An 11,960-nucleotide genomic window follows, 5' to 3' on the forward strand; every position below is an offset into this window, starting at 1 on the left:
TTTTTTTTAAATGTACTTAGTACAGGGTCTACAGGGTCTCACTACACAGATTAGACTTGTAGTGATTCTCCTGTTTTCAACCTCCCTAGCACTGGGATTACAGGCATATGCCACCATGCCTAGTCTTAGTCGCTGTCTCAGCGGACCCTGGGGGTGGAGTCAGCATAGCATGCTGGGGATCAAACCCCAGTCTCTGCACCTGCCTAAGCAGGCACTTTAGTCCACTGAGCTATCTGTCCAGCCCTGTTTCCCTCTTCAATCCAGCCCTAAGACCTGGCTTGGGACTGGACGCCTGGGGAATCAGGGAAGAAGTTAAGCACATACCTGGCCTGACCCCAGGCTCTCAGCCCCAGTGCTTACCCTCTAGCACTACCTCCTTGCCTGTCTTCTTCAGGGCTTGCACGGCCTCATCGTGGGAGGCAGAGGACAGGTCTTCACCATTCACAGACAGGATAGCATCCCCTACGAAGAGAGCCTCTGTCTGGTCAGCTGCCAACCCCTTGAAGATCTTGGAAATGAGAATGGGCATCTTGTTCTCTCGGCCCCCTGCAAAGACAAGAAGGAAGACAGACACCTCAATGCTTGGGAATTGTGTTAGGATGAAAGCACAGAGGGGTCTGTCAGCACCCAGCCCTGTAGTGGGAAAAGGGAAAGAAGAAAGTAAAGAGAATCTCAGGAAAGTTTTAGTTTAGGATATCAATAATACTGATCATATATATATATATATATATATATATATATTTTTTTTTTTTTTTTTTTTTTTTTTGCGGAACCATGGATTGAACTCAGGCCCTTGTGCTTGCCAGGGAAGCACTTATTCCACTGAGCCATCTCCCTGGCCCCACATGATCAGGTATATTTTAAAAATTCATAAATGCTTTGGGCATAGTTTGGTTAAATGCTTTGGATGCTCATCAGTGTTTGAATAACTTACAAAGTGTTTAAATAGTTTTTTTCTTAACTATTTTAAGTTTTAAGTAATTTTATTACAATGTAGGAACCCACTGATACCTCCTAATCTGAAATTAAGATAGAATCTGAATTAAGGTATTTCCCCCAAGGACCTTTTCAACAATCAAAAAGTTTTACAATCCAGGATCCAAATTGAAAACCAAGGCCTTTAATTCTAGAGATTTCAAAAGCTTGTCTCTGTCTGATGTAAACAAAGCTAATATTTTACCTTTTTCCCCTCTTTTTTGAAGTGCTAGGCCCAAAGCTAGAACCTGGCATACCTTATCCAAGGAAGAACTCTACTAATGAGCCACATTTTCAGCCCATGATTTATATTTTACTCCTAAACTTTTATTGCTTTTGCTGCTCCTCTTCCTTCTCTTTTCTTCCTCTTCTTTTTCCTCCTCCTCCTGGTATTTTGTTGTAGTGATCTTGAAGATGGAACTCTGGGTACTTTACCACTGAGAGCTATACCCTCATTCCATTTTACATTTTGGGACAGAGTCTCTCTAAATTGTCCAGGCTACCCTCAAACTCATGATCCTCCTCTCTGGGCCTCCTAAGTAGCTGGAATTACAGGTATGCATCACTGAGCCTAGCTTATTAGTATTATTTATTTTTAAAAGCATTTAAAGTCCACACATGGTAGCACATGCTTGTTATCCCAGTACTCAGGAGGCTGAGGCAGGAGGATCACTGCAAGTTCAGGCCTATATAGTGAGTTTGAGGCCAACCTAGCCTACACAGTGAGATCTTGACTTTAAAAAAAAAAAAAAAAAAAAAAAAAGGCACTTAAGCTGGCAAAGTCCCTGAGGTACCAGAAAAGAAAAAGAAAAGGAATAGTAATAACAGTTCATATTAGTTCTACCTAGTACCACCTATCAAGCGCTGTACTAAATGCTTTCAATGTTATCTCATTACATTTCACAGTACCCCATCACCCTCACGTTGTAGCGACGAGCCCCTTGCCCAAGGTCACTTAGCAAGTAGGTAGCAAAGCCAGCATTTGAACCTATGCCTCCTGGTTCCCAAACCAGTACACTTAGCTCTACGTAGACCGCACAGGCCCTCATTTTCACACTCCTGACTCACATATAGAGTACTAAAGATGAGAAAATATGGCTCAAAGTAGGAGGTCATTGTTCCAAGGTCACAGAAGGTGATGGCAGAGCTGGGACTGAACACTTCTGACCCCAGCACAGGCCCAACTCTGGGAACTGCACAGAGGTTGAAGCCCAGGAGAAGGGATTCCTATTTATAGCTGTCCTTCTCCACCTAAAACTAAGAACTTCAGTTTAGTTTGAAGCTAGGATCACTCATGGCTGCCTTGGACTCAGCTGGACCCTAATATAGGGAGGTTGCTATAGAAACAGAAGCCCAGTCTTCAAGCACAAGAAATTGGATGGCGCTGGTGTTTTGCCTGAAATCTCCTAAAAACATCTTCACACCCCTCTGCAAGTATGGAGCCAGGTAGTAACTTTGTGTGACCTTGGCAAGGCTATGCTCCTTTGGGAATCAGTTTGTCCATCAACAAAATGGAATTCTCTATAAACCAAAAGCTTTTCCCTGTTCTGACACATCCAGTGTAAAATTGTTTGATTGGTCTATTGCTCTATCTAGACTAGATTTGTGGGTAAGACTGGCATATATTCTCTGATTTCTATACTTCCCCCTTTTAGGCTCTATAGGTTAGCTACCTGAGGATTTATCTTCCCCTGGAAAGAATCACCTCACTGGGGAACCAAAACAGTGGCCCAATAATTAAGGTTCAAATCCCAGCTTTACCATTTACTGATCATGTGGGTTTTTTGTTTTTTGGGGATTTTTTTGGGGGGTAGGGCAGGTCCAGGAACTGAATTCAGGGCCTCATACTTGCCAGGCAGGCACTGCACCACTGAGCTAAATCCCTAGCTACTGACACTGACACATGATCCTTGAAAAACTGTTTAACTTGTTTTGTCATTGTTTTGAGACAGGGTCTTCCCATGTAGCCCAGCTGGCCTTGAACTCACTAAATAACCTAGAGTGGCCTCCAACTTGCAGCCTGCCTCAGCCTCTGGGCACCACAATTACTGGGTAAAAATCATTTAACTTAGTCTGGGATATGTGTACATTGTAAAAATGGTGCTTGCACTCACTTCTTTTCACCACTTGTTGCCAGAATGAAGTGGCTCATGAGCCAAGTGTGGTGAGCACAACACCTGGCACACAGTGGTGGCATTCACCACCATCTCCACCCCTTCACCCAGGCCAATGAGTCTGGAGGCCCCAGTGAACAGAGCCAGCACCAGGGAGACCTGGGAAAGGACAGTGCACAGGCAAGATGATAAAAAGGTTGACATCCTTTCCTAAGGCATTCTGCTGGGGGGCCTGGCCCTAGCTCAGTCCTTTAAGTGGCTGCTTCCACAAAACTGTCAGCCTCAGGTTGCTGGAGTTCGAACCTCACAACTCTCCCGCTGGCCAAAAGTGCCCTGAAGGCATTCGAGGAACCAAAAAAAAAAAAAAAAAAAAACCTTATTCCTAAGGCATTCTGCTGGAGCTTGAGTCCCTGACAGGCAGATGAGGAGGAATGGTAAACCCAGCAGCTGTGGGTATACAGGGATTTTAAGCACTATGATTAATTGCTTTGGGAGTCTCTCCAATCTCCATTTTCCTCTCATCTTACAGCAGTAACTAACCAAGCACCTACTATGTTGTGGCAAGGTAAGTCCTGCTCTCACAGAAATAATACACCATCATAATCTTCACTATACAGGTGAGAAAACAGATTCAGTGACAAGGAATGACTTATCCAAGTTCACATGAGGATCCTAGACTCAAACAGTCTGGTTGTACCCTAAAAGCTGTCAACCTCCAGAGCTTCAAGGAAGAAGGAATGACAACTCTGGCTCCAGCCACTCCCTTGAGTGCAAGGTGGTTGGAACAGGAGACTCAAACCTAGGTGTCACCGCAACCCTCCCAGGTAGAGAACCTCCCTGGAGCCTCAGGTATCAAGTCCTTGCTGACCCCTGTCCACGACTTCACCTGTACCTCCCACATCTTCTATCCACCCCTGTGCTTCCTAGACTCTAGGCTTTGGCCCCACTCCTGTACCCTGGTTACATCTCAGGGACTTCTGTTGTCCTGCTAGGATCCCAGGCCTCAATCCTCTTCCTCCTTGGCCTGCTACTCTGAAACCCCTCTTGTCCTTGATGCCCCTGCCTGTTGCCCCTGATTCTTATACCTCCACACAGAATTCATCGCCTGCCCCTGCGTCCTTTTGCGCCTCCAGATCCCTTTACACCTGTTCCTTCCATAGCTCCCTGAGACCTCCACCTCCTGAAAAACCCTCCGACCTTGGTGGTCCAAGAGCCCTCTCTTCCCAGACAGAAAGGCCTCCAACTCTCCGCTGCCAGCTCAGCCCTGAGCCCTCTGTGGCCTCACAGACACCAGGACCCGATGACCCTGGTGCCCCGGTGCCGCGCGCCCACCTTTGATGCTGATGCCCAGCCCGCCGGCGTCCGCCTTGCGCACCGTCACGCGGCGCCGCTGGAGCAGCAGCGCCTCAGGCAGCTGTGGGGGCGCCGCGCCCGGATCGGCGGCGCCGTTGAGCTGTGTGGACTCGGGCTCCCGCGAAGCCCCAGACTCGGGGCCAGGCTCGCCGTCGGCGGGGCTCACGGTCAGAGCGTCCTCTGCCAGATTGAGCAGCACCCGCTGCCACCGCTCGCCGCTGGCCCCTGAGCCTGCCCCAGCGCGCAGCTCCAGCAGCCCGTTGCGCGGGGCGCGTCTGCCTGATGCCATCTTCACCTGAGAGGCCCGCGCCGCCGCGCTCGCCCCGGCGCGCCGCTCCCGGCCCGCTCCAGCAGAGCACCCAGGGCAGAGGGCAGCGGGGCCCGGCTGGGCCAGCCGCCACCCTACCCCGGGCCGCTGGGGGCGGAGCTTGGGGCGGGGCTATCCCGGGGGCGTGGCCAATGGCCGGGGCGGGGCACAGCAGCAGAAGGGGTGTCGCGCGGAGACGTGGCCCCATAGGGTGTCAGGGCGGGCCCGAGAAGTAAGAAGCCGAGTGCCAGCGCCAGTGAGGAGTGGGACTTTATTCGGAGGCGGGACTTCACTTGGGGGCGGAACCCTGGGTATCCTTTGGAAGTCAGGGCTAGGAACCGCTTTCGAAGGCTAGGACCGAAACTCTCAGAGGTAGGAAGGCAAGAGATAACAACCATGAATCCAAAAGAGACGCTTTGGGCGTCGGAATAGGGCTATGTATGTGGAACACTGGGTTCTGGGACTTGCAGCCAGGTTTGCTGGTGAATAAGCTTGGTGTGGAGTTGATTTTCCATTTAGTGGTCCCGTCTTTAATCCAGTAGGCGAGCTTAGTGTGGTGCGCAGCTTCTAAAGGTGACAGGCCACTAGGGCAGAGAAAAGAGCCTATGCTTAGAGCAAAATAAAGAGATGGACAGTTCCCTCTTCAAAACTGGACGGGAGGGGAAAGGCTGACCAAGTACAGGCTTATATTCCCATCAACTCAGGAGGCTGAGACAGGAGGATCACAAATTTGAGGCTAGCCTAGACCACTTAAGGGGACTGGGGAGTTGGCTCTGTGGTAAAGCCCCCCTCGTTTCGACCCCCAGTATCACACACACACACCCCAAACTTGCACTCTGAGGCCTGATGAGTGGAGAATTCCTCCTATCCTCCTGTGCAAGAAAGGTGGGCTACCCGGGTGTGGTGGCAAGATGGTTGTTGAACTACAAAATGAGTTCAAGCCCAGCCTGAACTGCACAGTGAAACCCTGTATCAAAAAGACAAAAAAGGGGCCAGGGAGATAGCTCAGTAGAACAAGTGCTTGCCTGGCAAGTGCAAGGGTCTGAGTTCAATTCCGGGTTCCAGAACAAGAAAAAAAAAGTGAGCTACAAGCTGAGGTTATAGATTGGATGGCTAGAGACCTGGCTTCTGATCCCAGCTCAGATATTCTGTTGGCTCTAAATCTCATTTCTCTATCTGTAAAATAGGGATTATTATGACCCCTATTTCACAGGGATTAAATATTGTGGAGAATACATTGCCAGCTATGAATCTCTGTTCTAGTGATATAATTATTACTATTTAAATACTTGCTACTGGCCACCTGTAGCACTCAGCATTTTTCATGCGCTGTCTTTGTCTTGCTGTACAGAAAGGAAAACCTGAAATTAACAAGATCTAATTGGTCAGGGTCACACATTTATGAGTCAGACAGAGCTGGCATTTAGGCCTACCTAAACCACTCAGCATTGCCAAATACAGAAGAAAGGTATGATTTTTGTCAGGAAAATCACACCACAGCATACACTTCAACCTACCCTCCTACCCTTTGTTTCTATCCTCAACTCCTAGCAGGGAGGTGCTAGACAATAAATAGGTAGATCCACATCAGCACATAGACTCCTTACACACTTTGTTTTGGTTTGGTTTGGTTGGTTGGTTGGTTTTGACACAGGATCTCCCTCTGTAGTCCAGGCTGATCTTGAACTCACTAGATAGCTCAGACTAGCCTCAGACTTTAATCAATCCTCCTGTCTCAAAAAAATCCTCCTAAAAAAAAAAAAAAAAAAAAAAAAATCCTCCTGCTCAGCCTCCCTTTAGAGCTAGGATTACAGGTGTGCGGCACCTTGCCCAGATTCCTGCACCCTTATAATCTTTTTTTTTTTTTTTTTCAGAACTGGGGATTGAACTCAGGCCCTTGGGCTTGCCAGAGAAGTGCTTATTCCACTGAGCTGTCTCCCCGGCCCCTAAATTCCTGCACCTTTGAGTTGGATCTTCCACAAAAGATTCCATCAAGGGAAATGAAAAGAAAATTCATGGTGGAAGAGACATGAAAAGAAACTAGATGTGTTATGTACTTATACCAACTCCCTATGATGAATGTAATCATTATGTTCTGTAAACATGTACTAATATTTTTAAAATTTAAAAAAGAAAAATCACAAGAACATAGGTACACATATATGTTGTCTACAGAAAACTTATGTTCATAAGTAACTGGACACAAACCAAAATGTCTAAGAGTAGGGAGAAAAATGGCAATGAAAACCCATTGAGGCTATATATATATATGACACATGTGAATTATATGCATGTACACATATAATACACAGATCGCATTTATTTGGTGTTCACTATACATTGTCACTGAGCTGACTAATTTACATACATTGGCATATGAACCTCACATAAATCCTGGACAGCCTGTATATTATTCCCATTTTATATATGAAAGGAGGGAGGCAGACACACACACACCAGTTCTAAGAATAGAACTCTATTTTAACCTGGGTCTGTCTGGCTTCCCGGGTCATATCCCTTCAGCTCCTTTCTGCAGCACACATAGTATGAGAAATGATTCTACTGTTCATTTATTCAGAGGTATTTCATGAACCACATGCTTTGTGTAGGGATTCAGTTGTAAACAAGCTAGACAGGCTCTTCCATCACAGAGCATACAATCTGATGGAAGGCAGGATCCACTAGTAACTCAAAGCATAGAGTTAGACAGGCACAGCTAACCTGTAACTCTGGCACTTTAGGAGGCTGAGGCAGAAGGATCACAAGTTTGGGCCCAACTTGGGCAACTTTGCAAGACCCTGTCTCTAAAAGGGGAAGGAAGGTAAGGATGTAGTTTGGTGTGTAAGACTTACTATAGGGGCTGGTGAGATGGCTCAGCGGTCTAAAGCACCTACTTAGAACAAGCTTAGCAAAGCACAGGGACTGCGGTTCAATCCCCCAGCACCACATGCCAGCCAGCCTCGCCCCCTGGTGGGCTGAGCTGGCCACACACACACACACACACACACACACACAAATAAATAAATAAAATTTAAAAAAAAAAAGACTTACTATAAAAAAAAAAAGTTTGGAAGTCTGAGTTCCTCCTTCAAATTGTCACTGTAGGAAATGGTAGCTCACTAGTAGAACACTTGCCTGATAGGCATGAAGCTCTAATACGAAGGAGGAGGAGGAGGACGATGACAATGAGGAGAACGAGGAGGAGGAAGAGAAAGAAGGAAGGAAGAGAGAGAGAGAGAGAGAGAGAGAGAGAGAGAGAGAGAGAGAGAGAGAGAAAAGAAAGAAAGAAAGAAAGAAAGAAAGAAAGAAAGAAAGAAAGAAAGAAATGGTTCACACCTCTAATCCCAGAACTCCAGAGGCTGAGGGAAGACAATCTCAAGTTTGAGGCCAGCTTTGGCTACCTAGCTGTCTCAATTACTTTTCTCTCATTGCTGGAACAAAACACCTGACACCCCAAATGAAGGAAAGAAAAGCTTATTTAGCTCACAGTTAGCGGAGGTGTCAGTCCATACTTGACTGGCTCCAAGGCAGAGAGGCATAAGGCAGAGGGCAGCCTTTCATGGCAGAAAACAGCAAAACAGCAAGAGCAAATGGGAGAAGTAACAGCAACCGAGAGCAAGTCTGTCTCCCTTATGTTGCGTTCAGGCTATCCATCCCAGGCTGGGCCTAACACTCATATCCATAATCCCAGCAGCATGGGCTGGGGAGATAGCTCAGTGTCTTAAGTGCCTGCCTAGCAAGCACAAGGTCATGAGTTCAATCCCTGGTACTGCAAAATAATAACAATAATAATCCCAGCAGCACTTACACCTACAATCCCAGCAGCACTCACACACAATCCCAGCACTGGATCGTGAATTAATCACAAACTCTAGAAATCCACCCCATAACTGCATGAGGCTTTGAGGGGACAACTAGACACAAACCATAATAGGAATATCCTGTCCCCCCCAAAAAATTTCACTTTTGGTCTTCATAGTTCCGGATGATTTTGTTTAATTGGTAAACTTCCATTTCATAATCTATAAAATGAAAATATTAAAATTACTTCCTCTGGGATTATTATAAGGAATAAATAAAATTATACCAGTAAACTGCTCAGTACAACTCCTATTTATGGTAAATTCTCAACAAATATGAACTGTAATTATATGGGAGAACAAGCATCAACCAAACAGTTCTCATGTAGACAGCTAAATAACAAAACAAGGGAGACACAGGTGAGGTGGCACACTCCTGAAATTGCAGCACTTGAGAAGCTGAGGCAGGAGCTCAGTTTCAAAATCAGCCTACACCACTCAATGAGACTTTGTCTCAAAAATTAACTATTTGATTAAAAAGAATTCAACATCTGGCATATATGTATATGACTAAATATATGAAAGAAAGAGAGGGGAAGGGGCGGGGAGACAGCTCAGTAAAATAAGTGCTTGCCTGGCAAGCACAGGGTCCTGAGTTCAATCCCCAGTACTGGGGGTAAAAAAAAAAAAAAAAAAACATAGAAAGAGAGGGGAATAAGGGGAAAAAAGGAGAATGAAAGATGGGAAGAATGGAAGGAGAGTATATATAGATGCCCTAATACTTTGAAAGTATAACTCTGCTTAAAGATTATAGAGCAATCTGAGAAGCATAGGGTAAGAATTTGTGGTAAGAACCACATCCTACTTGTTGGCTTCGAGAAGTATCACTCTGACAGTAAGGAAAGGACAGGCACCATCAGGGCAGGGAGGGTGGGTAAGGCTCCTTTCCTAGCACCAAAGCCTGGAGCCAGATTCTTAAAAGTCCCCCCACGTGCTGCCCTGTTTAAAAGAGACTTAATGAGACCCAGGCAAACTTGGTGAGAAAAAGCCCTGAGGAGAGTCCCTCCCCTGGGGGACAATTTTCTGTGGATAGAATGGGAGGGAAGGGAGAGAGGGGATCTGTCTGCAGAGGGGCTAGCAGAAAAAGATATAGAGCCAAGGAAATACTGGTGTGTGTGTGTGTGTGTGTGTGTGTGTGTGTGTGTGTGTGCATGTACGTGTGTGTACGTTTATGCACACAAAAAGCGCATGTGTGTCCATGATCACACAGTACAGGCAGTGCCAATCACCCCAGGAAGCTGGAGCTGGTGGAATGCTCTGCTCCTCCACATGGTCAGCTGATGCCTCTCTGCTGTGGCTCAGAAATTGGCCTCCCACACACCCACAGGCCTGGCTCCCCACCAAACCCCAGGCTGAGCTCCCAGAGGAAAACAGTTCACACTGTGATGGGGGTTGGGAGGAAGCTGCCCAGCCCACTGAAGGCCCCACATGCTCAAGCCCTCCAACCGAGGTTCTGATGCCTGCCTGGCAGACAGGGAAATCCATCCATATTGGCTCCAGGGCAAGAAGCACTGATCCCCATGTTCCGGGCTTCCCACACCCAGGAACAGCAGTGACAGTGATAGTTTACATGCCTGAGTGCCTGATGTATGTGCTCCCTGGATCATCTCGTTTTGCACTACCAACAATACAAAGAAATAAGTCTTGTTACTATTCCCATTCAGCAGATGTGGAAACTGACACATGAACTAGTAAATCAAGGTAATCTGGCACCGTGGCTCCCTTTGATACTACATACTGTACCCTGGGAGAGGTGTGGATGCTAGTGGAGGAAACAAGGTTTCCAAAATCTAAGACTCAGTACTCCCAGGTGTGGTGATGCATGCCTGTGATCTGAGCATTCAGGAGGCTGAGGCAGGAGGATTGCTGCAAGTTTGAGACCAGCCTAGGGTATATAATTCAAAGCTAGCCTGGACTACATAAGATGACAAAAAACAGGGGCCGGGGAGATGGCTCAGTAGAATAAGCACCTGCCTGGCAAGCGCAAGGGCCTGAGTTCAATCCCTGGTTCCAAAAAAAAAAAAAAAAAAAGTCCCACATACTGAACTATGTAGGAAGAAAACCAATTTTTTTTTCCCCAGCACTAGGGATTGAACTTCCATACTGAGCTATACCCATGGGCCATTTTAAAATTTTTTCACTTTGAAACAGGGTTTTAGGGCTGGTGAGATGGCTCAGTGGTCTAAAGCACCTACTTAGAACAAGCTAATCTAAGCAAAGCACAGGGACCGCGGTTCAATCCCCAGCACCACATGCCAGCCAGCCCCGCCCCCTGGTAGGCTGAGCTGGCCACACACACTAAATAAACAAATAAAATTTTTAAAAATTAAAAATAAATAAAAAATAAAAATGAAACAGGGTTTTACTAAATCACTAAGTTGCCCAGGTTGGGCTCACATTTGCAATACTCCTGTCTCTACCTCCTAAAGTCCTGGGATTATATGCCTGAGCCACCGTGATCAGCACCAACCAGGCTGCGATTCCAAAGACCACCATTCTACCGGGTGACCCTAGAATGTTGGCCAGACTTCCAGAATGTTCATAAAAAGAATAATTATGATTTGGTTTTTTGTTTTTTTTTCTTGTTTTTTGTTTTTTTTTTTTTGTTTGTTTGTTTGTTTTTCTGTATTTAGGACAGGGGTCTACAGGGTCTCACTACGTAGATCGGACTTGTAGTGATTCTCCTGTTTTCAGCCTCCCAAATGCTAGGATTACAAGTGTGCGCCACCACACCACCCCCACCCCAGCCGCTGTGCTCTGTTCATGTGTGAATGCTGTGAAGGAACTGCTAAGATGCTGCAAGGGAATTTTACTTTCTCTTGGCTTTAGCCTGATCAACATTTGAAGTAGTAAGTCCCCAGCACTAAAGCGCTTTAGTCAGCTGAGCTATCAGGCTGGCCCTCAATCATGGAATTTTTGGTTTGTTTTTATTTTTATTGTATTTAATACAGGGCCTACAGGGTCTCACTATACAGATCAGACTCATAGTGATCTTTCCTGTTTTTCAGCCTCCCAACCGTTGGGATTACAGGTGTGCGCTACCACACCCAGTCTCATTCACTATCCCAACGTACCCTGCAGGTGGGGCCAGCATGGCAGACCAGGGATCTGATCCCCAGCCCCTGTGTCTGCCTAAGCAGGGGCTTTAATCCCTGAGCTATCTGGTCCAACCATGGAATTTAGAGTAAAGAAATGTTTTTAGTCTTGCCTTAGTGCTGGGGACTTACTACCTCAAATGTTGTTCAGGCTAAAGCCAAGAGAAAGTAAAATTCCCCTGCAGCAAATTCCCTGGCAAGCACAAGGGCCTGAGTTCAATCCCCAGTTCCACCAAAAAAAAAAAAAAAAAAAAAA

At 46.4% G+C, this 11,960-nt stretch overlaps 1 protein-coding gene across 1 annotated transcript in view; it reads right to left on the reverse strand.

The window, feature by feature from the left end:
• The window catches only part of Snta1 (syntrophin alpha 1), a 33,703-nt gene extending 28,787 nt beyond the window's left edge, over nt 1-4,916 (reverse strand). The window contains exons 1-2 of the mRNA XM_004630818.1: nt 4,422-4,916; nt 361-546 (exon numbers count right to left, since the gene is read on the reverse strand). Coding sequence (XP_004630875.1) covers nt 361-546; nt 4,422-4,731 — 496 coding nt within the window. The 5' untranslated portion in view covers nt 4,732-4,916. The remainder of the gene's footprint in view (nt 1-360; nt 547-4,421) is intronic.
• Between the last annotated feature and the right edge of the window lie 7,044 nt (nt 4,917-11,960).

Source organism: Octodon degus, unplaced genomic scaffold (genome assembly GCF_000260255.1).
Source record: "Octodon degus isolate 3935 unplaced genomic scaffold, OctDeg1.0 scaffold00037, whole genome shotgun sequence".
Taxonomy (NCBI): domain Eukaryota; kingdom Metazoa; phylum Chordata; class Mammalia; order Rodentia; family Octodontidae; genus Octodon; species Octodon degus.